This window comes from Thalassophryne amazonica, chromosome 5, assembly GCF_902500255.1.
Source record: "Thalassophryne amazonica chromosome 5, fThaAma1.1, whole genome shotgun sequence".
NCBI lineage: Eukaryota > Metazoa > Chordata > Actinopteri > Batrachoidiformes > Batrachoididae > Thalassophryne > Thalassophryne amazonica.
Window position 1 is genome coordinate 25710885 of NC_047107.1, and position 26301 is coordinate 25737185.

General features: G+C 41.0%; 1 protein-coding gene across 2 annotated transcripts in view; it reads right to left on the reverse strand.

The window, feature by feature from the left end:
- Window positions 1-1453: 1453 nt before the first annotated feature.
- The window catches only part of LOC117510204 (leucine-rich repeat transmembrane neuronal protein 4), a 341498-nt gene continuing 316650 nt past the window's right edge, over window positions 1454-26301 (reverse strand). The window contains exon 3 of one of the 2 annotated variants that reach the window (XM_034169824.1): window positions 1454-2023. In XM_034169824.1, the coding sequence (XP_034025715.1) occupies window positions 1805-2023 (219 nt within the window). In that variant the 3' untranslated portion in view covers window positions 1454-1804. The remainder of the gene's footprint in view (window positions 2024-26301) is intronic. The other variant, XM_034169825.1, reaches the window with a different exon arrangement.

Sequence of the window (26301 nt, forward strand, 5' to 3'; positions counted from 1 at the left end):
ATCATTTCAGAGCTCAGCTGCTCGTCCTACAGAATCCAAAGTGATCAAATGGGTTAATGGGATTAACCATCAGATGACAAGGTAAAACCTCTTAAATCATTCTAAAGTGAGTTTTAAGCAGAAACTCAACGAAATTCTGTGACACTTTTTAAATTACCGACGCACAGTGAACGCATCAGCTAGCAACTCGTTTAGCCGCAGCGCTCTGATCCCTTCTGCTGCCTTTTATGAAGAAATAATGCTGAATTTATGGGGAAATGATTGTTGTACAAAAGCTTCAGATATCTGTCATTGAGATCGATGATGACTGCAGTGCAGTTTGAAGCAGAAACAAGGTGATAATCAGTGAACCGCGGCTAATGACGCATGTGCAGTGAAGGCAGGGTGTACCAATTTTTGGGGGGACCATTCGGTCTGCGACACCACATATAAACATATCAAACACACTCTCACTCACGCTCAATTTATGGTCAACAATTGACCTAACCTGCATGTGTTTGAAAGTGGGAGGAAGCCTGAGCAGCCAGCGTGAACCCACGCAAACACGGAGAAAACATGCAAATGCCACACAAAAAGGACCAGGTGGGACATGATCCCAGGACTTTCTTGTTGTGAGGCAACCACGCAAACCCCACAGTGTCGCCACACTTAGAATTTCTATGTGCAAATTGTGACCCAGGTTGGTCAAGTAAATTACACTCCACATTTATTTTTCAGTGCACAATGACACTGTGGCAGTGTCCAACCTCAACCAAAATATAATATAATATAATGCTGCATTTACGTAGTGTTTGCTTGGCGCGAGCGTCAGTCTGAACGCTGGCACTAAAGGCAGTTTGGGGGATTGATATCACTGATCCCTGATGACTGACACCATATAGGTTATTTACTACAGTTTATTTACCATATATGATCAAGTCACATCTTCTAAAAAAAGGAAAAAAGGTACATAGTTGTAAATATATATCTATATATGAAAGCAGATCATTTGTTGTAGAGCACATTTTAAAACCAAAACCAAGAAATGCATAATGCTGCTGATGGAAAAGAAGTGTTTTATGTTTAATCTTATCAGTTTGACTAAATTATTTATAATGTGACAACATTTTCAAATCATTAAAGAAATCAGCTGTCACTGTGTTAATTACGCTTACCGCTGGCAGTGTGTCGAGGCTGTACATTTTATATGACAATAGCACACGGCTGTTTTCTGACTTGTTTTGCCAAGTCTCGAGTCATTTCACAAGAGTAGCTCATTTCTGAATAATGCTACAGGGGCTTTACTTAAAGACAGATCTGTGACTGACAGCATCGTCAGAAAAAAAAAAAAAAACAGCAGAAAACCTATCAGCTTGGCTGATCTTTCATTTGTTCTGCTTCTCGGGTACTTATGGCGCTGTCTGTCTGTCTGCCGTTTGTTCCACGTGGTTACCCCGAAACAGCCGAGGTGTCCGCTTGAGGAGGCTGTGAGAGAATGTGTTTTAATAAGATTAACAAATCTTTAAATGATCATTGTTAATAACCCTCAGTTGAGTGGGAAGTGAGAAAACATCACTCTGCTTATGCTGACGCTGTTGCTAATTGAGGGCAGTGAGGGGTCAGCAAGGTCACGAGCTCACAGATCAATACCGCTGTACCCCCCTTTTATTTCCGCTGAGCAATATGTTCATTTTGATTAACGTTACCCCGGGTGCAGCTTGTTCTGCAGCAGATTAATTGACTCCTTCCTTTCTTTAAATGGTTATCCATTCCCAAGTGCCATCAGAAGTCCGCTGATTCTCTGATGGAGCCGGAACATCGCGGTTCACTGATGGAGGGAGTGGGTCCAGGGCCAAGGCAGCACAGGCTCAGGAGGGAGGGTGGCCATGAAGCCGAGGTGGGAACCTGCCGGCCCGGAACCTCTTTGTGCCTGAGTGGGGGGTTCCTCGCCGACGTCGAGGTGCAGCGACAGGTGGGCATGGCAGTAATCCACAAGCGACTGCTCACACTTATACAACGTGAGGGCACTCAGCTGCCGCGGTATCTAGAAGAAACCCAAAAACAAGACAGAACCTTCCATTAACCTTCCACATCAGTCGAAAAGCTCCTGTTTCCAGTCACAAAGTATCTGGTTGATTTAATTTATGCAGTACTGGCACAGCAGCATCATTAATACAGCCTCAGCCAGTCACATGGTGCACGCTCCAAGACCTGACGTCTGCGCTCCTCAAACACACACTTTGAGCTGGCGTGATTTATATGCAAGATGAAAGCCTCAGTAAGAGTACAGGGATTCTCTGGCCTCTTTTAAATGAAGTCAAGGCTGTATTAAGTAGAGAGTGCTTATTACATCACAAGCACTTTACTGATTCAAAGACCTTTGTGAGGTTTATGTGCTATAGGTGGTCTGAATAATGTCAGTTAAATGCAATAATGCAGCATCATATGAAATTGGTATGAATATGTGAATGTTTATTTATGCTTTGAAACAAACTATGGCTCTACTCATACAGGTGCTCCAACCACCTGACTTCCTCACTAGTGGGGCGGCATAGCAAAACAATTGTTCATTTTGTGATAAAAGCATGGAATTTGGCACACATATTCTAAATTAACTGTTTATTTTCAGATATGGAGCCATCCTGGAGCTGACCTCTAATGAACTACAGGGGTCAATAAAGAATTACACAGGGGTCAAAATTTAAAAGTGCTCCAATCTTGTTGAAAACTATACCACATTATTTGTCTGATCATAACAATTCCAGAAAGGTATAGTTTGGACTATCTGTGACTGAATGTTCTGGAGTTATGGGCTAAATACAGCAAAAATGGTGGCAAAGATCAGTTTCAGTTTGTACAGGGGTCAAAAGTTACAGTTGCTCCAATATTGGTAAAAAGTGATGCAAATTATTGATTGAAATAAAAGAATAGTTTTGACTGTGTTGAATGCTTGGTCTCCAAATTAAAGGTCAAACAAGGTCGACATCCATTGGATTCTATGATGTATGACATTACCCCGTAACATAACTAAGCGTGACAGATGGTACAAACTATTCATTTTTCCTTTTAGTCCAGATCAGTCTGGACGTGGCCAGAAGCAACAGAGATATGAAATGAAGTTCAGCACTGACACTAGCCGATTTGAGGAAAGTGGGTGCCGTATATCCTTGATTAAAAGCCCTGCCATTTCTTTTTTCAACCGTGCTCAGAGCCGATGCCTAAACGTGGCATGTCTTTGTTCAAGTCCGGCAGTTAACAAAATGCTGCTTGCTGCCTGCACTGTAATATGGTGTTAAGTGTCATACAGATATCCCTGGGTGTGGCGAACCACAGACAATTGCTTTAGATCAGAGCCCTCTGCGTGGCTGACATGCACCTGCTTTAACAGTGGGTCACTTTTCTGGTTTCACTCCTTCCTCTCCCGTCCCATCATATTTTAATAGTTTTTGCAGTCCACATGCTGATTACATTTCAATTATAGATCAAATAGAGGAACGTTTGGCAGAATAGTCCGCAAATATGACCAACACAGCACGCAAGAAGATGCTCAAATGACCCGCAATTCATGGAGGGAAATTACACATACTGGTAACACTGGTTTGGAGGTTAATGATTGTAGGGTCACACGCATGCTGACGTCATTGCATGACCAGGGAGTTACGGAGTTGTAGTAGCATAAATCAGGTTTTAGGATTTTAAAGTACAACTCTGCAGTGGACTTAGAAGAAAGTGACTCAACTAAATGTAATCTTTTTAATTCATGTAATGTCCGGCGCTTATTTATTTTTTATTTATTTATTTATTTTTCAGAAGAAATTTTGACCCGGTCATTAAGTGCGGCAGGTCCTTATTCAAGGTCTGCCATTTCATCAAGGAAATACGTAAGCCTAATTGGTTCTGAGGATTCCCCATAGATCATTTGGCGTCTCCTAACTAATCCGTTTTATTTATATATATATATATATATATATACACCGCTGATCTTGTGGCTGCTGTACATACTTGTAATTAAACATTATTATCACTTACTAGGCCGTTCCCTGAAGGTTACATTACTTTACATGGACACTGATGCTCTACTATATCAGCTCAAAAAGGCACACAGGTAATGAAAGGTGCGCCAATGTCATTATCCTCCCATTATTTTGGTCTACTGTCTCTACCCCATTCAGCAGCAACATCTACCACACTTCCCATCAGACCTCCAACACCAGGATTTATTCTTTTTTTATTTAGATTTAAGTATTTATTAAGATTTTAAATTTAAGCAGTGGCAGCACAAAAAGAACAGAGTATTAGGTGAAACAGTAAGGTTAAATATAATATTCTGTCCCAGGATTTCTAAAGACGGCATGATGGATTTTGGTTGGTGGGCAAAATAATCCAAGATACCCTGAGACAGCTGTATTTTGTAAATCTAATTTATTGGACATTTTTTTTTCCTCTTACACTTTGATATTTATCAGGAAATAGTAAGTCCCTTTGGCTGATCACTTGTTTGCACTTGAGATTGCCACAACAGATCCAAGGTGGACCTGCATGCTGATTCTGGCACAATCTTTACACCGGATGCCCTTTCTGACAAGTCCACATTACATGGAGAAATGTAGCAGAGGTGGGGTTTGATTCGGGAACCTTCCACACTAAAACTAAGCACACTAACCACTTGGCCACCACCCCTGTCCATATTTATTGATAAGTCAACATGTTTAAAAACCTAATTTTTATTACCAGATGGTATTTTGAGGTGATTTACAAAGACATCTTATAGACCCATTGGCATGTTTAATTAGTGATACAAGAACATCACAGTGAAACATGTACTGAACTTTTATTCGGTCAAGCACTGAAGAAAACCTCACAGTGAGCAGATGCACGTTGTTTGTTTGATGCTCGTATAGTAGAAGTTATAATGCTAATGACACCATAATAACGATAACATGATCATCATGGGCCCTCCATCTATAGCTGGCAGCCTGACATTTCATGAGTAGCGTGAAGTTTAATGAACTATACTATGTATATAGGCTATATTGTGGCTATACTCAACCACCTGACTTCCTCATCTGCTCGCCATTAGTCCCTGCAGGCAAACTACAGCTCACATGCCAGACTGTTGCACGTATGTGGCATGCACTCAGGCTGCAAATGAAATGACAGGCTGCTAACCATAGTTGGATGACCAATAATCAACAATAGGTCTAGGAATAAAATGATCATTATCACTTGCACCACACAAGCACATACAACTCGTATCTGCGGTCACAAAACAAGGGACATCCATTCTTCCCTTGGTCACATTAGCTATGACAGTCAGAGGCAAAGCGCCTGGCTGCCACTCATTTTCCATCACAGAGGACATTTTTGCAGCGGCGGAACATGGCAACTGCCAGTCTGAGTGATGACATGACATATGTTGTTTGAAAAAAATAATTAAAAATGGCAGAATATGCCCCCAGACAGGTGTATTTCTGTGTGTGTGTGTGTGTGTGTATATATATATATATATATATACAGTGAGGAAAATAAGTATTAAGTAATAAGTTCTCCCACTTAGAAATCATGGAGGGGTCTGAAATTTTCATCTTAGGTGCATTTCCACTCTGAGAGACATAATCTAAAAAAAAAAAATCGGAAATCACAATGTATGATTTTTAAAATAATTTATTTTCATGTTACTGCTCCAAATAAGTATTTCAACACCTGCCAATCAGCAAATATTCTAGCCCTCAAAGACCTGTTAGTCCGCCTCTAAAAAGTCCACCTCCACTCCACTTATTATTCCAAATTAGAAGCACCTATTTGAGGTCTTTAGCTGCATAAAGACACCTGTCCACCCCACACAATCAGTAAGACTCCAACTACTAACATGGCTAAGACCAAAGAGCTGTCCAAAGACACCAGAGACAAAATTGTAGACCTCCACAAGGCTGGAAAGGGCTACGGGGCAATTGCCAAGCAGCTTGGTGAAAAAAGATCAACTGTTGGAGCAATTATTAGAAAATGGAAGAAGCTAAACATGACTGTCAATCTCCCTTGGACTGGGGCTCCATGCAAGATCCCACCTCGTGGCGTATCAATGATCCGAAGAAAGGTGAGGAATCAGCCCAGAACTGCACGGGACACATCCCTGCACACGTCCAGGCCCGTCTTAAGTTTGCCCATGACCATTTGGATAATCCAGAGGAGTCATGGGAGAAAGTTATTTGGTCAGATGAGACCAAAATAGAACTTTTTGCTCTTAATTCCACTCGCCGTGTTTGGCGGAAGAAGAATGCTGAGTACCATCCCAAAAACACCGTCCCTACTGTGAAGCATGGGGGTGGAAGCATCATGCTTTGGGGGTGATTTTCTGCACATGGGACAGGACAACTGCACTGTATTAAGGAGAGGATGACCGGGGCCATCTATTGTGAGATTTTGGGGAACAGCCTCCTTCCCTCAGTTAGAGCATTAAAGATGGGTCGTGGATGGGTCTCCCAACATGACAATGACCCGAAGCACACAGCCCGGATAACCAAGGAGTGGCTCCGTAAGAAGCATATCAAGGTTCTGGAGTGGCGTAGCCAGTCTCCAGACCTAAACCCAATAGAAAATCTTTGGAGGGAGCTCAAACTCCATGTTTCTCAACGACAGCCCAGTAACGTGGCTGATCTAGAGAAGATCTGGGTGGAGGAATGAGCCAAAATCCCTGCTGCAGTGTGTGCAAACCTGGTGAAAAAGTCCAGGAAACGTTTGACCTCTGTAATTGCAAACAAAGGCTACTGTACCAAATATTAACATTGATTTTCACAGGTGTTGAAATAATTATTTGCAGCAGTAACATACAAATAAATTATTAAAAAAAGCATACATTGTGATTTCCGATTTCACAGTGGACATGCACCTAAGATGAAAATTTCAGACCCATGATTTCTAATGGGAGAACTTGCAAAATCGCAGGGTGTTCAAATACTTATTTTCCTCACTGTGTGTGTGTGTAGAGTGGTATTTAAGTTTGGGCACCCCTGATGATTTTCATGATTTTCCTTTATAAATCATTGGTCATTTGGATCAGCAATTTCAGTTAAATATATCATATAGCAGACAAACAGTGATATTTGAGACATGAAATAAAGTTTACAGGATTTACAGAAAGTGTGCAATAATTCTTGAAACAAAACTAGACAGGTGAATAAATTTGGGCACCCCAACAGAAAAAATACATCAATATTTAGTTGATCCTCCTTTAGCAGCAGTAACAGTGAGGAACTGATGTGAGGAAAACTCTACAGAGTTGATCCACAGACAGCTGCTGGACCAGACAATACCCCTGGTAGACTGCTCAGGGAATGTGTGGACCAGCTGACAGATGTCTTCACTGATATATCTTAAATATTTCCCTGAGCAGTGCCACCGTCCCAACGTGTCTCAAGGCAACTACCATCATACCTGTGCTGAAGAAGTCTTCAGTGTCTTAGCTCAATGACTACCATCCAATTGCATTGACGCCCATCTTCATGAAGTGCTTCGAGAGAGTTGTCATGCACATCAAGTGCATGTTGCCTTCTTCATTAGATCCTTTGCAGTTTGCTTACAATGCCAACTATTCAACGTACACTATATCTACCACCCTTCACCTGGCGCTCACTCATCTGGATAATGAGGACAGTTATGTTCGCATGCTGTTTATAGACTTCAGTTCTCCATTCAGTACTATTATTCCCCAGCATCTGATCGGAAAGTTGAACCTGGACCTGAACACTTCTCTCTGTAATTGGATCCTGGATTTATCTGACTGGGAGGCCTCAGTCAGATCGGATCAGACAAAACATCTCCAGCACCACCACACTTAACACTGGGGCCCCCCAGGGCTGTGTGCTCAGTCCATCGCTGTTCACCTTGCTGACTCATGATTGTGCAGCAATACACAAGTCAAACCACATCATTAAGTTTGCAGATGATACCACTGTGTTGGGTTTCATCACAAAGAATGATGGGTCAGCATACAGAGATGAAGTGCAACGATTCATGGTATGGTGTAAGATCAACAACCTGTTTTTGAATGTGGATAAGATGAAAGAGATGGTCATTGACTTTAGAAGGACCTGGTGGAGGATCTCACCTCGTCCCTCAACACCATAACTAAGAAAGCCCAGCAGCACCTCTACTTTCTGCGAAGGCTGAGGAAGGCACATCTTCCACCTCCCATTCTTATCACATTCTACAGAGGAACAGAGCATCTTGAGCAGCTGCATCACTGCCTGGTTTGGGACCTGCACTGTTTCAGATCGTAAGACCCTTTAGCGGGTAGTGAGGATGGCTGAGAAGATCATCAATGTCGCTCTCCAACCATCACAGATATTTACACTACACGTTGTATCCGCAAAGCAGCTAGCATTTTGGAGGATCACACACACACCTCACACACACACACTCTTCACTCTTCTACCGTCTGGAAAAAGGTACCGAAGTATTCAGTCCCTCACATACAGACTATGTAACAGTTTCTTTCCCCAAGCTATTAGACTCCTCACTAATCATAGTCTGGTCTGAATAACTGTATACATTGTGACTTTTTTAGTGATTTTAAATGTTTGCGTATGGCAGTTGGTTGTGGTGGTCTTGTGTGCTTGTTGTGCTTATGTACGAGGGCTGTCCGTAAAGTATAGGTCCTTTTTATTTTTTTCAAAAACTATATGGATTTCATTCATATGTTTTTATGTCAGACATGCTTGCACCCTCGTGCGCATGCGTGAGTTTTTCCATGCCTGTCGGTGACGTCATTTGCCTGTGAGCACTCCTTGTGGGAGGAGTCGTCCAGCCCCTCGTCGGAATTCCTTTGTCTGAGAAGTTGCTGAGAGACTGGCGCTTTGTTTGATCAAAATTTTTTCTAAACCTGTGAGACACATCGAAGTGGACATGGTTCGAAAAATTAAGCTGGTTTTCAGTGAAAATTTTAACAGCTGATGAGAGATTTTGAGGTGATTCTGTCGCTTTAAGGACTTTTCACGGTGCGAGACGTCGCTCAGCGCTCTCAGGCAGCGTCATCAGCCTGTTTCAAGCTTAAAACCTCCACATTTCAGGCTCTATTGATCCAGGACGTCGTGAGAGAACAGAGAAGTTTCAGAAGAAGTCGGTTTCAGCATTTTATCCAGATATTCCACTGTTAAAGGAGATTTTTTTAATGAAAGACATGCGGACGGGTCCGCGCGTCAGGACGCAGCCGACGCGGCGCGGCGGCACAGGAAAAACACCTCCGTGTTGATAACCATTTGTAAAATCCAGGCGGCTTTTGATGGCTTTCAGTGGAGTGAGTATATGAGAAATTGTTGGAGATGTTCCAACTTGTCCTCAAGGCTTCCAACAGAGGTGTTTTTCCTGTGGCGGAGCATCGCGGCGGCTGCGAGCAGACGCTGCAATCTGCCCGCACGTCTTTCATTAAAAAAATCTCCTTTAACAGTGGAATATCCGGATAAAATGCTGAAACCGACTTCTTCTGAAACTTCTCTGTTCTCTCACGACGTCCTGGATCAATAAAGCCTGAAATGTGGAGGTTTTAAGCTTGAAACAGGCTGATGACGCCGCCTGAGAGCGCTGCGCGACGTCTTGCACCGTGAAAAGTCCTTAAAGCGACAGAATCACCTCAAAATCTCTCATCAGATGTTAAAATTTTCACTGAAGACCAGCTTAATTTTTCGAACCATGTCCACTTCGATGTGTCTCACAGGTTTAGAAAAATTTTGATCAAACAAAGCGCCAGTCTCTCTTCAACTTCTCAGACAAAGGAATTCCGACGAGGGGCTGGACGACTCCTCCCACAAGGAGTGCTCACAGGCGAATGACGTCACCGACAGGCGTGGAAAAACTCACGCATGCGCACGAGGGTTCAAGCATGTCTGATGTAAAAACATATGAATGAAATCCATATAGTTTTAGAAAAAAATAAAAAGGACCTATACTTTACGGACAGCCCTCGTATTTGGTGATCGTACTTGTGTCTGTTGTGGGTCACCTTGCATCAGTGTGTATCCTGCTGCAGGCATACTCTTGTTGGAATTTCTGTTTTTATGTGGCATCTTGGTCCTGGAGAAACGGTGTTTTGCTTTGCTGTGTACTGTATATTGCTGTGCATGGTCGAAATGACAAATAAACTACTACTACTAAACATGACATCAACCAAATGTGACAAATAATAAATACAATTATTCACAAAACTCTTTCATTTTAATTTCTTGCACTCAGTTTAAATCATTATAGAAATTTTACATAATTTACTGCCACCCTTGGAAAATGTCAGCTACCTATTTTATAAACACGACCCAATCTAGAGCCAGTGGAGCCCGACGGCCAATGCACTAGTTCTTAATGTACAAATAATGATTGTTTGAGTGCAGTGGTAAGAATACAGTTGTATGTAAAAGTTTGGGTCCCCCTGATGATTTCATATATATATATATATATATATATATATATATATATATATATATATATATATATATATATCATACAGCAGAGAAATAGTGATATTTGAGAAGTGAAATGAAGTTTATAGGATTATAGGAAAGTGTGCAATAATTCTTTAAACAAAATTAGGTAGGTGCATAAATTTGGGCACCCCAACAGAAAAAAAAAATACATTAATACTTAGTAGATCCTCCTTTTGCAGAAATAACAGCCTCTAAACTCTTCCTATAGCTTCCAATGAGAGTCTGGATTCTGGTTGAAGGTATTTTTGACCATTCTTCTTTACAAAACATGTCAGGTTTGTTGGTTTCTGAGCATGGACAGCCCGCTTAAAATCACACCACAGATTTTCAATAATATTCAGGTCTGGGGACTGAATGGCCATTCCAGAACATTGTACTTGTTCCTCTGCATGAATGCCTTAGTAGATTTTGAGCAGTGTTTAGGGTCGTTGTCTTGTTGAAACATCCAGCCCCGGCGCAACTTCAACTTTGTCACTGATTCATGAACATTGTTCTCAAGAATATGTTGATATTGACTGGCCAACTGTGCTGGAAATTATTAATCTTTTCCTTCTGGATTTGTTCCTAATTGTTTCAATTCTGCAGTGTTTAAACCATTACTTAAGAGACCTAATCTTGACCCTAGTGTGCTGAAAAACTATCGGCCAATATCAAATCTATCATTTTGCTCTACAATTCTGGAAAAAGTGGTGTCATGGCAGTTCGTGGACTATCTTACTGAGAATAACCTCTATGAACCACTGCAGTCTGCTTTTAGAAAATATCATTCCACAGAGACAGCTCTCACTAAAGTGGTGAATGATCTTCTGCTTGCAGTGGATTCAGACACCACTACGGTTCTGGTGCTGTTAGATCTTAGTGCTGCATTTCATACCGTGGATCATCATTCTACTTGATAGGCTGGAAATGTTATGTGCCGACGCGGGTTGAGGAGCGGACCTGCGTCTGACTGAACCCAGCGCTAAATAACCAGAAAGCGGTTCCAAAAAACAAAACAATTTTATTATCCCCCTCTTGTGCAAAACTCGGTGTACAACATAAAGTGCGTTTGTCTGGCGGAGTGAAGGACGGCGCGCTCTCCAGCGCCCAAAGGGATCAAAGCCCGGCGCTTCTGGACTCACATTCACCGCCGAACACCCCCCAGGTGGACACGACAAACTGACTCTGTGAAGGATAGAAGAGGTGAGGTAAGTCAACAGCTACAACTAATATCCTTCAAAGGCACACACTATCAGCAACACATTCAGGTCTGAATTTAAGCTTTATGTAAATGAGCAGCTTCTCACAACAGGTGGAGGATCATCTGTCCGCACGCCACGGTCGTGAGAAGCGAGCTGCACAACTCTCATCAATATTCACATATACTGCGTAACAAAATACCAAATTACTGTTAACACTTATTCAGACAATCAATCACCTCTGATGTGTGCTGACAGCATGTGTCCCTCACCCGTCCTCCTTCACAGGCACGATGTGTCAAACCCAGGCGTGGTCCTCAGTGTCTCACAAACGAACGTCACAAGGTAAAGTTCCCGGCAATTCTGCTTGAATCACTCATGGCTTAAATGCAGAATGCCATCTCATTATCTGCTTCAGCTGAAAGTCTTTAAGTTTGCACGTGAGCATCATCCACAGGTGCTGCAAATCATACTGATGAGGGTGAAGGACTCTTCTGCCAGCACCTTCTCCACAGACAAAAAACAATTTGCATACCACCTGGAGAGCAAAGAAAAGAAAACAACACAAAAACATCCAGCCAAACCCCCCAACACACAACAGGAAAATCATTTTGGGATTACTGGGAGTGCCCTTGCATGGTTGACGTCATACTTGACCAGTCGTTCTCACTGTGTTTTGTACAGTAACACTACCTCTAACCTTAGTGACATAAAATTTGGGGTTCCACGGGGGTCCATTTTAGGCTCCCCTGCTTTTCTCCCTTTATATGGCACATATTGCGATGTTTTGGGATTACCTTTCACTGCTATGCAGATGATGCTCAGTTATACATGCCGATAACTGCTGGTAATCTCATTCATATAAAATCTTTAGAAGATTGCCTTGCATCAGTTGGATGTCTAGAAACTTCCTACTTTGAAACTCTGATAAGACTCAAATGATAGTCCTTGGTACAGTGAGACATCGACATCAATTTGACCAGTTTACGCTTAGCCTAGGCTCGTGTGTCATACATCACACTGACAAATTGAGGAAGCTTGGGGTAATTTTTGATCCTACATTGTCCTTTGACCTCCACATTATAAATATTACGAGGACTGCATTCTTCCACCTGTGAAATATAGCGAAGATTCGTCCCATCCTATCTATGGCTGATGCTGAGACCCTGATCCATGCGTTTGTCTCGATTGGACGACTGCAGTGTTCTATTTTCTGGTTTAACGCAGTCCAGCATTAGGGCTCTCCAACTGGTTCAAAATGCTGCAGCCAGACTTTTGACAGGAAGCAGAAAGTTCGACCACATTACACCCATTTTGGCATCTCTTCACTGGCTTCCTGACCCAGTGAGATCTTAAGGTTGTGCTACTAGTTTATAAAATTGTCCACGGATTGGCACCTCCCTACCTAGTTGACCTAATTAAACCTTACATACTGGCCCGGGCTTTGCGTTCTCAGGGTGCAGGACTATTTTGTGTCCCTAGGGTGAATAAGAAGTCTGCGGGTCACAGAGCTTTCTCTTATCGCGCCCCTGTTCTGTGGAATGATCTCCCTGCATCAATAAAACAGTCAGTCTGTGGAGACTTTCAAGTCCAGACTTAAGACTCACTTATTTTCCCTTTCGTATGGCTAGCATACTGGCATATTATAGTTCTATGCTTTTTACTCTTTTAATTCATTTTATTAGGAAACAGAGTGGGCCGCGGCCTCAACTTTACCTAAATTCTGGGTCTTTTAGTGAAGCTTAGGGCTAGTGGCTGGCAATCACCTTCATATTTCCTGTTTTTCTTGTTGTTTAATGCTGACAAATTATGTATTTCTTGTCTTTCTGATGCCTGATTCTGTTTTTTTCTCTCTGTTAAGGTGCAGCTCCATCCAGAGATGGGTGTCTTAGTTGTGCTGGGGACCCTCCTGTCCTGTGCACCAACAGCATTTCCTGTATATTCGTTTTGTGAATTGTTCTGTAATTTATGTCTGTAGCATAGCCCAAGCAGAGGGTCACCCCTTTGAGTCTGGTCTGCTTGAGGTTTCTTCCTCAGATGGAGTTTCTCCTTACCACTGCTGCTCTGGGGGTTAGTAAGGTTAGACCTTACTTGTGTGAAGTGCCTTGAGGCAACTCTGTTGTGATTTGGCGCTATACAAATGAAAATAAATTGAAAATGAATCCATGTCAACCTCAGCTTTAACAAGATTCCCAGTACCTGCACTGGCTACACAGCCCCACAGCATGATGGAACCACTTCCAAATTTTACTGTAAGTAGCAAGTGTTTTTCTTGGAATGCTGTGTTCTTTTTCAGCTATGCATACCACCCCTTGTTATGTCCAAATAACTCAATTTTAGTTTCATCAGTCCACAGCACCTTATTCCAAAGTGAAGTTGTCTTATCCAAATGTGCTTGCAACTATGTGGAGTGTACGCAGAAAAGGCCTCCTCTGCATTACAGCATATCTTTGTGCAAAGTGCGCTGTATAGTTGAATGATACACAGAGACACTATGCTTCCCCTAAACCATGATGTTGAACATTCTTTTTCAGGTCATTTGAGAGGTGTTAAGAGGCTCCCATGTTGCCACTCATTAGAAGAGATGCAAAGAGGGGAAACATTTGCAAATGGCCACCTTAAATACCCTTTCTCATGATTGGATTCACCTGTGTAAGGAGTTCAAGAGTCAATGAGCTTACCAAACCAATTTGCGTTCCAATAATTAGTGCTAGATGTATTCAAATCAATAAAATGACAAGGGTGCCTGAATATATGCACCTGCCTAATTTTGTTTAAATAAGTTATGTTCTCTCTCCTGCAAAACCGCCTCAACATGTTTGAGCTCCAGGTCATAAACAAACCGCAACATATGTCCACTTTCCCCGCATCATCAATTTCTTTGTATTTTCACTTTGTTTGCATGTAATTTGCCCAAAATCTCAGAGAAAGTGCTGTGTTTCTGTCCCCGGAAGTAGAGAAATTCCATCATATGCATCATATTTTACAGCTTTAGCACCCGCCCTCAAATGAGACTGCGCTGCCCAATTAATGACATAAATTTAACTCCATAGCAGAAGTTAGCGTGTATGCTAACATCTGCAAAATGTTTTGTAAATGACTCCAGAGGTGTGATCAGGTTACAAAAACAGCGTTTTCAGTTTCAGAAGTATTTATTTATCTATCACTAGCTTTTATAATGACAAAGAGGATATATTTACACACAAATGAAACAGACTTTTGCAGCTAGCCACCAGCCTGTGATGTCACTATGCTGTTTGCAAAATGTCTTGTAAATAAATTCAGAGGTGTTTATTAGGTTCCAAAAACAGCGTTTTCAGTTATAGAAGTTTTTATTTCTCACTAACTATTATATATGAGAAACGTATATAAACATACAAAACTAAATTTTTTTTGTTGAGACCAGCCACTGACGTCACAGTGCAGCACTACTCTGACTGGCTATCATGTCCGCCACTCAAAAACAAGACTGAACAGTTTGAAACAGAATGTGACTTTTAACCTCTTAGATAGGTCAAGGTTAGCCATCTTTGAACTTGTCCGAGGTCTGTGTCCCAAGAATGTTCCCTGTGAATTTGAAGACTCTTGCCTGGACTTATGCTGAATCCAGACAGATGACGGATGGATGGATGGACGCAAAGCCTTCACAATACCAAATGGCCATATTTGATGATTTGGGGTAAAAACACTCCATTCCGGAGCATACAAAATAGTGGGTTAAAAATGACATTATCAGCCCACCTTTGGCTAAGCATCCATACAAAGTCATGCTAACCTCCAAGAATGCCCTAATAAATGATAATAACACTCTTTTCTGAAACAAACATAGGCAGTGTGTTGGGAAAGTGTAGTGACACGGACCCACAACAGGGGGCGTAAATGAACGGACAATGGAAGGAGTCAAATTATAACACTTTACTGTTGTGAATGACACAACCAAACACAGCAGATTACAGAATGTGCACAAGTCAATCAATAAAGGTGTCGTGTGGGCAGGCTCGACGATAGGAGATGCCCGTCTGGAAACTAACCGGAACCACACGATTTCCACTGCCACCGAACCCGAGGAATACTGGAGCCGCCAAGTCCCGAAGTCCCCAGGTGGCCACCGTCACGACGTGTCGGATCTGGTACTGCTGGCAGAAAGCAAAGACAGTCAAGGGTGGGTGTGTGAACACCCAGTAACAATCCTGGTGGGAATTCCACCTCCACCTCTCACTCAATATGTTGCAGCGATCCCTCAGAGGAAAAAGAGTGCCGTCTTGCACAGCCTCCACAAACTAAGGACCGGTACTCCTGCAAACACTCACAATAAACAGATTTAGAAAATACTACAAAAGGCTGAGGATATTACCTCTGGTAGAAGATGATATCTCGGCAATGTGGTGGAGGTGTCTTCCTGCTTTTATTCCAGATGTGGATTGGATGATCAGTGACAGCTGTCACGGATGATGGGTGACAGCTGTCACCACGGCTTGTTCCTAAGGCGGCAGCGCCCTCTCGTGCCTGAAGCCCGCACTTCAGGCAGGGCGCCCTCTGGTGGTGGGCCAGCAGTACCTCCTCTTCTGGTGGCCCACACAACACAGTGAGGGCTTAACAGGAGTAATCTCAGGGTCAAGACTGAATTCTACACTTGGGGTAAAAAGGCAAACTAACAAGAAAACTTATTGTTGGTGAGTCAGTTTTCATATGAACAAAAGTAAACTATCTGGATTAACCGATCATTTGGGTTCTCAAAGCAGCTTCCATCAGACTCATTCAGATTTAGACAACCCCCTCTGGTTTGTGCAGCAGGCAGCGTAATCGGCTATAAATGATGCCATAGCTGATAGATGTGTATACGGTGTTGTTGGTGCACTCCACAACCTTGAAGAGTTGATACATTGACATGACATGTTTGTGCAACCTGCCACTGTAACATTCCACTAACGAGAATGAACACTTGTCTTTCTCTTTCATTTGGCTGGAACTGTACAGTTGTTAGAATTTATGTCAAAATAATGCCAGCTGTGTTTAATGTGAACCCTACTAACCTGATGTGGATATTTATTCACCAAATTCCTAAAGCATTTGCAAATACATAAGCAATACCTGAAGCCAATAAAAAGCAAATATAGTGAAATCTGCAGAAAGATGTACTTTTTGTTCTTAATGTTAAGTGTTTTCAATCTATCCTAAAATAACATTGTATGCTTTCACCAATATATTATAGCATATTGTTACTATTGTGTTGTAGGTTTTGTAATAGTAGTCGTGTAATGACCACTATGTCACAGTCAATGTGTAATATAGACCAGGAAGCTTTATACACACAAGGGCTGCTGTAGAGATGCATTAAAAACACTGAGGTCTTGTGAAATCACACCATTTTTACTATAGATTCTATAGATTTTTCCTCCTGTTCTAAAACTTCTCACTGAAGCATTGTGTGGTTGTCTGGAATGGCATCCTGTTAACCAAAAATAAACCTGGAACTACTTACAGTAGAGCAAGCGGTCAAAGTACATCCAATTGAGCAACCTGCAGATGGGATTGACAGTGGGAAGCCAATACCCACCGGGCAGTAGATCTCTAATGAGGGCCGGATTGCTTTGGGGGCATTGTGAGTCTTGCCTGTGATGTTTGCTGAGTCAAAGCAAAATGAATTCACATCACAAGAGAAAACAAGGCAAATATCACAAACCAGTTAGTACACATCCACGGGTCAAGCTTCAGGTTCCAAGCCCATTAGGCATATTACCTCTGCCAAGGAGATTTAATTTTCACCCTAATCTATTTTACAGGATTATACAAAAACTAATAAACTGTTTATAAGTAATCATGGTGGAGGGCTGGGGCATGATCCAAGGAGCATCTTTTCAAATTATGGCTGGAACACAGTGTCACCTTTGGGCCTAAACCTGACCTTTGATCGTAATCATTGAACTTTTATCCTGATTCATTTGACTGAAGATCAGCAATAAAAATAAAGGGTCAGGATTGAGCATTCACTTTTAGTGATCTGGAGCTAAGGTCTGTGAAAAGGATCAGCTATCAACTATGAGGAACATGATCAAATATTAACAATCAGGGTAAAAGGTCAATGATGGGGATGATAGATTACCTGTTGTTTTTGGCTGTTTGGCCAATCCATGTGTTTTGGTTCCCCAAAGTGGATACAGTACATATGTGCCTCAGGATTTGGTGCAAGTAGCTGGATGGCCTTCCGGATGCAACTCCAGTTCAACTCTGAGAAACATACACAGCCTTTGGTCTTTCTCTGTGGTCTCCCAGCCAAGTACTAATCAGGGCCTACTCTGCTTAACTCTGCTTTGCTTGTCTGAGCCCTGACAGGATCAGGCATACATAGAATAGACTGGCTGCCATTAGGATCAAAGATCAGTGATTGAGATCAGTTATCATTGATCAGGATCAAAGTTCCAGAATGGGATTCCAAGATCAAGATCCACTTCAAATGTCATTGATCAATACCAAAGTTCAGCCATCAGGTTCAAAGGTCAGTAATTAAGTTCAGCCAGCTGACTGGCTGATACACTACAGCTTTTATCTGTTATCATATGAAAAAATGTTTGAGAGCAGAAAGACCAATTGGAATTTAGTTTAGACTGTGGTATGTCTGCTCTATCGTGTACTTCTAGTGCAACATCTTCTGCATCTGCTTAATGTCTGGGATAGAAACATAACTAAAATACTAAAGGAAAAAATTGTCATTGTTAGAGGCCCTTAAATCAAATACTGCTCTATGGCCATTAGGTGTTGTGCCAAAATACCTTACTTGCATGTCTGGGGGCCCAAGGCTAAGTATCAGCCCACCCTCTTTATCAGCCCATCCCCTTTTTAATTAAAGTTTATTAAACACCCACCTAAAATTAATTAATTCTGTGACCTCCAGCATATTGTAAAAACCAAAAAAAAAAAAAAAGTTTTCACAATATTTTTCTCCTCTTCTGTGTCTGACTTGTGACAATGTCATTCATTTGTCCTGTGCTCTTATTGTGAAAGGCTCTTGTTCAAGAAAGAAGAAGTGTTCTGTGACAGTCTGGTTAGCTTTATACAAGCTCCAGTCACACGGTGCAAGCGCTATGATCAGGTGTGTTAGCTTGTGTCTGAAAAAAACTGAAAACGCTGCTTTTGGAACCTAATAGCATCGTTGAAGTTATTTACAAGACAGTTCGCAGACGTTAGCGTGGTAATGTCACAGGCCAGCTCCAAACCTTTTCATTTGTGTGTAAATATGTAACGTCTTTGTCATATATTACGTAAAAGCTAGCAAGAAATAATACTGAAAATGCTGTTTGTGTAACCTGATAACACCTCTGGAAGTATTCACAAGACATTTCGCGGATGTCAGCATGCATGCTAGCTTCCTCTAACTCAAAGCTAACTTCCACAAGTTAGCTAACTTCAAAGACAATGCTCATACAGCAGAGGGTATTTTAGCATTGCGTTATATTTTATCTTAACGAGCAGGAATCAGCAACAAACAGATTATTTAACTGCAGAGTCACCTGGATTTATACAAGAAGGAACTTTTTTGAAGCTTCCACGAGTTTGCTGTTTTTAATATAAATGCTGTTAAAAATGTTAAAATGCTGTTAGGTGATAGGTTATAAAAAAAAAAACAAAGACAGGTAATTTATCCTTTATTTGTGAGGAAATCAGACATTTTATTGAAATGGGCAGTAATGTAATATTTGACCAAGTTTGTGCAAACACCCACCTTAACTTCAGACATGTGAATACGGTATATTCAGAGGACGAGCACAAAGTTTGTACAGGCTTAATTTATACTCAACAAAAATATAAACACAACACTTTTGGTTTTGCTCCCATTTTGTATGAGATGATCTCAAAGATCTAAAACTTTTTCCACATACACAATATCACCATTTCCCTCAAATATTGTTCACAAACCAGTCTAAATCTGTGATAGTGAGCACTTCTCCTTTGCTGAGATAATCCATCCCACCTCACAGGTGTGCCATATCAAGATGCTGATTAGACACCATGATTAGTGCACAGGTGTGCCTTAGACTGCCCACAATAAAAGGCCACTCTGAAAGGTGCAGTTTTGTTTTATTGGGGGGGGGGGGGGACCAGTCAGTATCTGGTGTGACCACCATTTGCCTCATGTAGTGCAACACATCTCCTTCGCATGGAGTTGATCAGGTTGTCAATTGTGGCCTGTGGAATGTTGGTCCACTCCTCTTCAATGGCTGTGCGAAGTTGCTGGATATTTGCAGGAACTGGTACACTCTGTCGTATACGCCGGTCCAGAGCACCCCAAACATGCTCAATGGGTGACATGTCCGGTGAGTATGCCGGGCATGCAAGAACTGGGACATTTTCAGTTTCCAAGAATTGTGTACAGATCCTTGCAACATGGGGCCGTGCATTATCCTGCTGCAACATGAGGTGATGTTCTTGGATGTATGGCACAACAGTGGGCCTCAGGATCTCGTCACGGTATCTCTGTGCATTCAAAATGCCATCAATAAAATGCACCTGTGTTCTTCGTCCATAACAGACGCCTGCCCATACCATAACTCCACCGCCACCATGGGCCACTTGATCCACAACATTGACATCAGAAAACCGCTCACCCACACGAAGCCACACACGCTGTCTGCCATCTGCCCTGAACAGTGTGAACCGGAATTCATCCGTGAAGAGAACAGCTCTCCAACGTGCCAAACGCCAGCGAATGTGAGCATTTGCCCACTCAAGTCGGTTACGACGATGAACTGGAGTCAGGTCGAGACCCCGATGAGGACGACGAGCATGCAGATGAACTTCCCTGAGACGGTTTCTGACAGTTTGTGCAGAAATTCTTTGGTTATGCAAACCAATTGTTTCAGCAGCTGTCCGAGTGGCTGGTATCAGACGATCTTGGAGGTGAACATGCTGGATGTGGAGGTCCTGGGCTGGTGTGGTTACACGTGGTCTGCGGTTGTGAGGCTGGTTGGATGTACTGCCAAATTCTCTGAAACACCTTTGGAGACGGCTTATGGTAGAGAAATGAACATTCAATACACAAGCAACAGCTCTGGTTGACATTCCTGCTGTCAGCATGCCAAATGCACGCTCCCTCAAATCTTGCAACATCTGTGGCATTGTGCTGTGTGATAAAACTGCACCTTTCAGAGTGGCCTTTTATTGTGTGCAGTCTAAGGCACACCTGTGCAGTAATCATGGTGTCTAATCAGCATCTTGATATGGCACACCTGTGAGGTGGGATAGATTATCTCAGCAAAGGAGAAGTGCTCACTATCACAGATTTAGACTGGTTTGTGAACAATATTTGAGGGAAATGGTGATATTGTGTATGTGGAAAAAGTTTTAGATCTTTGAGTTCATCTCATACAAAATGGGAGCAAAACCAAAAGTGTTGCGTTTATATTTTTGTTGAGTGTATTTTCACCTTTGGCTCTATTTTGGCAAAATGAGGAACAACTGCAAATTACTTATCACTATGCACAACAAAAGGGAAAAATCAAGTCAGGTAAAGGAGCAAATGGTGCTGCTGCTCTTCATCCCAACCACACCACCACAGAACAGCCGATCCATTTCCACACCCGTAAAATAACCATCTATCTGCCACAGCCAGGTGAAACATGGAAAAACAATTCATCCAAATGAAGAAATTACTGGATAATTTATTACTGCAATGCAAGTCACCAGCCAGCATTACTAAACCCAGAGAAATTAGAGCTCATTGTCTTTTTATTTGCAGGCAGGACAGCAGCGTTTGTTAAATATGTTGTCCTGGACTCTCAGATTGTAAACAGATTTACTCTAAGTTGATTTGATGCCAGAACGTTTTCCAGATATTTCCTGACATTGGGTCAGATTCACCAGCGCCATCGTTGCTCATATCTTTCAGCTATCATCTATTCCCAGCAAAAGGTTATGATTATTTTCCCTGCAAAGATATGGTCCCGTGTGGTCGCCGCTCTAATAGGAAGATTAGTGGAAAAAAAACTCTACTGTCTAAATCAGCAGCTGAACTGTGCACACTACTTCAGAGGACTTGATTAAATATTTATGAGAAATGATGCTGGGAATGCAAAACCATCAAAGTGGGAGGTATGAATGAAAGATTTGTCTGTGCAAACTGTCAAGACGAAAGAGCACATTCACGACTTATTTTTAATGACTATTGCAATAAAAAGGTACAAATATGGCAATAACACAAACTATGGCTGTTTGCAGACGCATATATTTATATACACATTTTCTGTCTATTGTTAATTCTTCATCCTGTATTTAACTTCTGAAATGCAAAGGTGCAACCAAAAATGATTTTTTTTTTTTTTTTTTTTTTTTTTTTTTTTTTGCTCATCATTGTTCCATCTCCAGGAACCTTTACAGAGCTACAAGTACATAAACACACATTTCAGAAAGCTATAGTGCAAATGCAGTCTAACTAAATAAATAACAAAGATGGCATAAATATCCTGAAAATAGAAAAGGCTTCTTATGACCTCTTTAACAGTGAAGAGGAATTACAGGGTCTTTGTTTGCTTTTGTTGTGGATAAAAATAGAAAAGCAGCTTGTGAAGGATTTGTGTCCTTCACAATCATGAAAGTTAAAATAGTTAATACACTGCAGCCAGTTCTTCAGTTCAAAGCTTTGATAGTCACTGCAGTTTTTGTTGTGTTGCATTCTTATCTCAGTCTGTTTGCCTCAGAGTTAACAGCATTACTCATTTGCAGCATTTTCTAACTTTATATAAATATAGTACTGGCTGTCAGTAGAAAGCAACTGCATCACAGACCAACAGAAACCTAGTCTAAAAGTCTTTAAAGTGGGCAGTCGGCAGCTACACCTTGCATAAGTGCATTCATGATGTATGGGTGATTCTTAGACTACGGGCACTTATTATGTCCTTTGATCATATTGTATGAAAAACAGAAAAAAGGGGAAATTTCACACTTTTATAGTTATCTTTACAATGAAAGTGTGTTAAGAAATTTGTTCTAGTAGTCTATGATGAATTTTTCACCTTTTTTCAACATCATTATATGCAAATATTGCCGTTTTGTGCTTGTCCCACACCCAGACTTTTGATCTTCAATGATAAAAATGAATGGTAAAGAAACGTTTTTTTCTAATGTTTTAAAATATCTCTGAATAAAATATCAGTAAAATAATCAAACATAATTGGGGTATTCAATGTCATACAACTGTTGTGATTTTTTTTAAATAAAATGTAGTTGTCCCACACTATTGCAGTAATTTCCACCACAACACTGTAATGTCCCTTTAAACAGTTTGTATGAAAGATTGGGTAGTTTCTATGGAGATAAACAGTGACATCAGAGCACATGTATATAGCGCCAAATCACAACAAACAGTTGCCCCAAGGCGCTTTATATTGTAAGGCAATGGTGTGGTGGAAATTACATTTACAAGGCCAATAATGCCCATAGTTAAAGAATCACCCATATACACTCTGTTTGGACTGATATGATTCATAAATGGAAAAGTTTTGACTGTGTTGAATGCTTGGTCTGCAAGAAAAAGGTCAAACAATGTCAACTTCCATTGGATTCTATGACATGTGACATATGCTACCCTGTAACGTGATAAGTATGACACATGGTGCAAACTATAACCAATAATTTGCATCACTTTTTACAATGTTTGGAGCAACTTTAACTTCTGACCCCTGTGCAAACTAAAGCTGACCTTAGTTACCATTCTTGCTGTTTTTACCCCATAACTCTAACATTCAGTCATAGTCCAAACTATACCTTTTTGGAATATGTATGTTCAGACACATAACGTGGTATAGCTTTCAATATGATTGGAACATTTTTTTAATTTTGACCCCTGTGTAATTCTTAAATTGACCCCGACCTGAGTGCCTCAGTTTTTTTTTTCTTCAAAAGAGTAATGTTTAAGGAGTATTTGTGCCAACTTTGGTGCTTCTATCACCATTTGAAGGATTTCTCTGTAAATATTCTGTTACCTGTTGCACTATCAGTGGGCTTTGGTGGCTGCTCTTCAATGTTGTACTTTAATGCTTTGAAAGCAGTTTGATGAAATCAACAGAAAACCTCTCATTTGAACCCAAGCACTAAATAGCAGTGTGCCAGGTTCAAGCACACCCTAGCTCTTAAAGCAACAACAGATGAGAATGTGAATGGTTAAAAACAGATTATGCCAACAGCCAAAAAACCCTGATGATTACTTAAAGCTACAGTTTGTAGATTTAGAGTCATCTAGTGGTGAGGCTGCAGATTGCATCACTCCATTGGTAGTCACGATTCTGGTTCCCTTCATGTTGTCACATCTTTGGGGATGGCAATTCACGTTCTCTTGCCTTCTCTTATGATACGTAATATATATATGAGTCTCCATTTTCTAAAAATAAGGGTTTTAAAAGTTGTTAGCTTACACAAGTAATCAGTTAATAGTGTATAGGGGAGCAACCACCGATTCCACTTATTTTTTTTTTCTTCAGTCTCCTGGTCATACTGCAAAATGACAAAGATGAAGTGGCAAGTCACTTTTGGGCTGTATCAACACAGAGGTTTACACTGTAAAAAAAAAGCGAAAAAAATACATTTTGCAGAACAAGCTGCAAATTTTATGGTATAAAGCTGTTGTAGTTTACAAAAAAGTACATTTTAAATATATTTTAAAATTAAAATTTAAATTATCATGCTGTTTTAAAGCTAATTGTTTCAAAGCCCTTGTTGTCAGGATCAGGTTCTGTCTGGTATTTGTTCTGTTTTATTTTTCTTTTGGCTTACTTTTGTTATTTGTTTATTCTCTTGCTATCTCTTTATGCTCTACACTCTACACTTTCTGCTTGGGTTTTCTCTGTCTTTGTTTCTCTTGTCTTTCTCTTGGTGATTGGTGGTGGGCGTTTCATTTTGTCTAACCGCACCCCGGTTCTGGAAGCTTCTACTCACACCTGTTCCTAATTGGTGCCTTATCAGACAAGCCTGATACTTGTTACATCTTGTGCACTTAGCTTTGACCAAAATGAGAGGAGCAAAACAATGATAGAAGGTCTAGCATGGGATCAATATGTTGATCTAGTGAATGGGCCTCAAGCTTAGGGAGGCAAGCACACTTATGGTGCCACAGTGCTGAGAGTGCGACAGTGCTGTGGCGACTGGTTGTGGGTGTGTGCGTGTAGACATGTTTGTGTGTAATTAAATGTTTGTAACTGTGTTGTTGGCTCTGTTTGTATATTTTGTGACGTATGTACTGCTGCATCTGTCTTGCCCATTGGATGTTGTTATTATTGAGGACCCCCTTGAAAACGAGATTATAAATCTCAAGGGGTTTATCCTCTCAAGTTAAATAAATAAATAAAAACAAGAACTCCTCTGAAAATATAATGAATTTGTCATGGTCTGGCCCTTTTGGGGCCAGCTGTTATGATTATGGACCTTTTTCTGTGTTCTGAGCCTCTATGCCATGTCTTATTGTTATTGTCATGTACATGTTATGTTTGGTTTTGTTTCATTTATTCTCTGTGTATCTTTTCTTTACCATGTATTCTGTTTTGCTTTGTTTATTTGCTTTCACTCTTGGTCCCTTAGTTGCTTTAGTCTTAGTTTCATTCTGCTTATCACATTTATTATATTATGCTTTAGTCAAAGGGTTTTGTTATTATTTATCGTCAGTGTTTCTTATTTGATTATGTTCCATTTGTTATTTATTGCAGTTTCTGTTTATCAGTTATCTTTTTTATTAATTGCATCATTCTGTAGTCATCAGGTTTGTTTATTCTCTGTTTATCAGTAGTTTATTTTGGTTCATCTCATTTGTGATTTCAGTTATGCTTTTATGTCCGGTTTTGTTTTCAGTTCTCATGTTCATGCTCTGTCCTGGTTATAGTTGTATTTTAATCTGTCCATGGTTTCTGTTTTTGCCTCATCTTCTTGGTTTGCCCCTGCACCAGCTCTTGTGTCTTCGTCTGTCACTATGACTGTTTTTGCTGTGTTTTCATCCACTCTTGCACCTGCTCACGTGTCTTTGTCTCTTTCATCACTCCACTCTGTTTTCCTGTCTTCACTATCTTGCCCCATGCATATCTTTGTTCACTAGTCACGCCCCCTTCCAGAACTTTCACTGACACCTGCATCTTGTTTCACTAATTGCACCACCAGTTTAAGCCCTCACAGTCTCACAGCTCATGGCCAGATTGTTGTCTTTGTACACTTTCCAGCCCTGTTCCTTGTTTTGTTCTTGCCTGTATGTATTTTGACTCTGCCTTGTTTTTGACCTTGACTTTGCCTTGCCTCTGATAGCTCTTACACTGTTTTTTGACCTGTGCCTGTTTTTTGTACCACGTCTCAGCCTCTTGTCCTTTTGCTACCTTTGCTTCGCTGCTGGACCACCTGTGTACCGAACCCCTGCCTGTTATTAAACCATTTGAATTTTATCAGTCTTGCGAGCTTGCATTTGTGTCCCTCTGGTTTGTGCCACGCCTGATAGAATTGCATATCATATTAACATATTTTTACTGTACTTTTACAATGCATGTTAGTATGGGGAGTTCTGAAAAAAGATTTGCCTATATGTCAATAGGATAAAACAGATTTTGCAGTTCATTACATTTTCAAAGTAATTCACACCATGTAACAAAACAAAAAAATTGTGTGCTTTGTTCCCAAAAATGAATATCCCTGGTTCAAGGCTGCCTCTACTG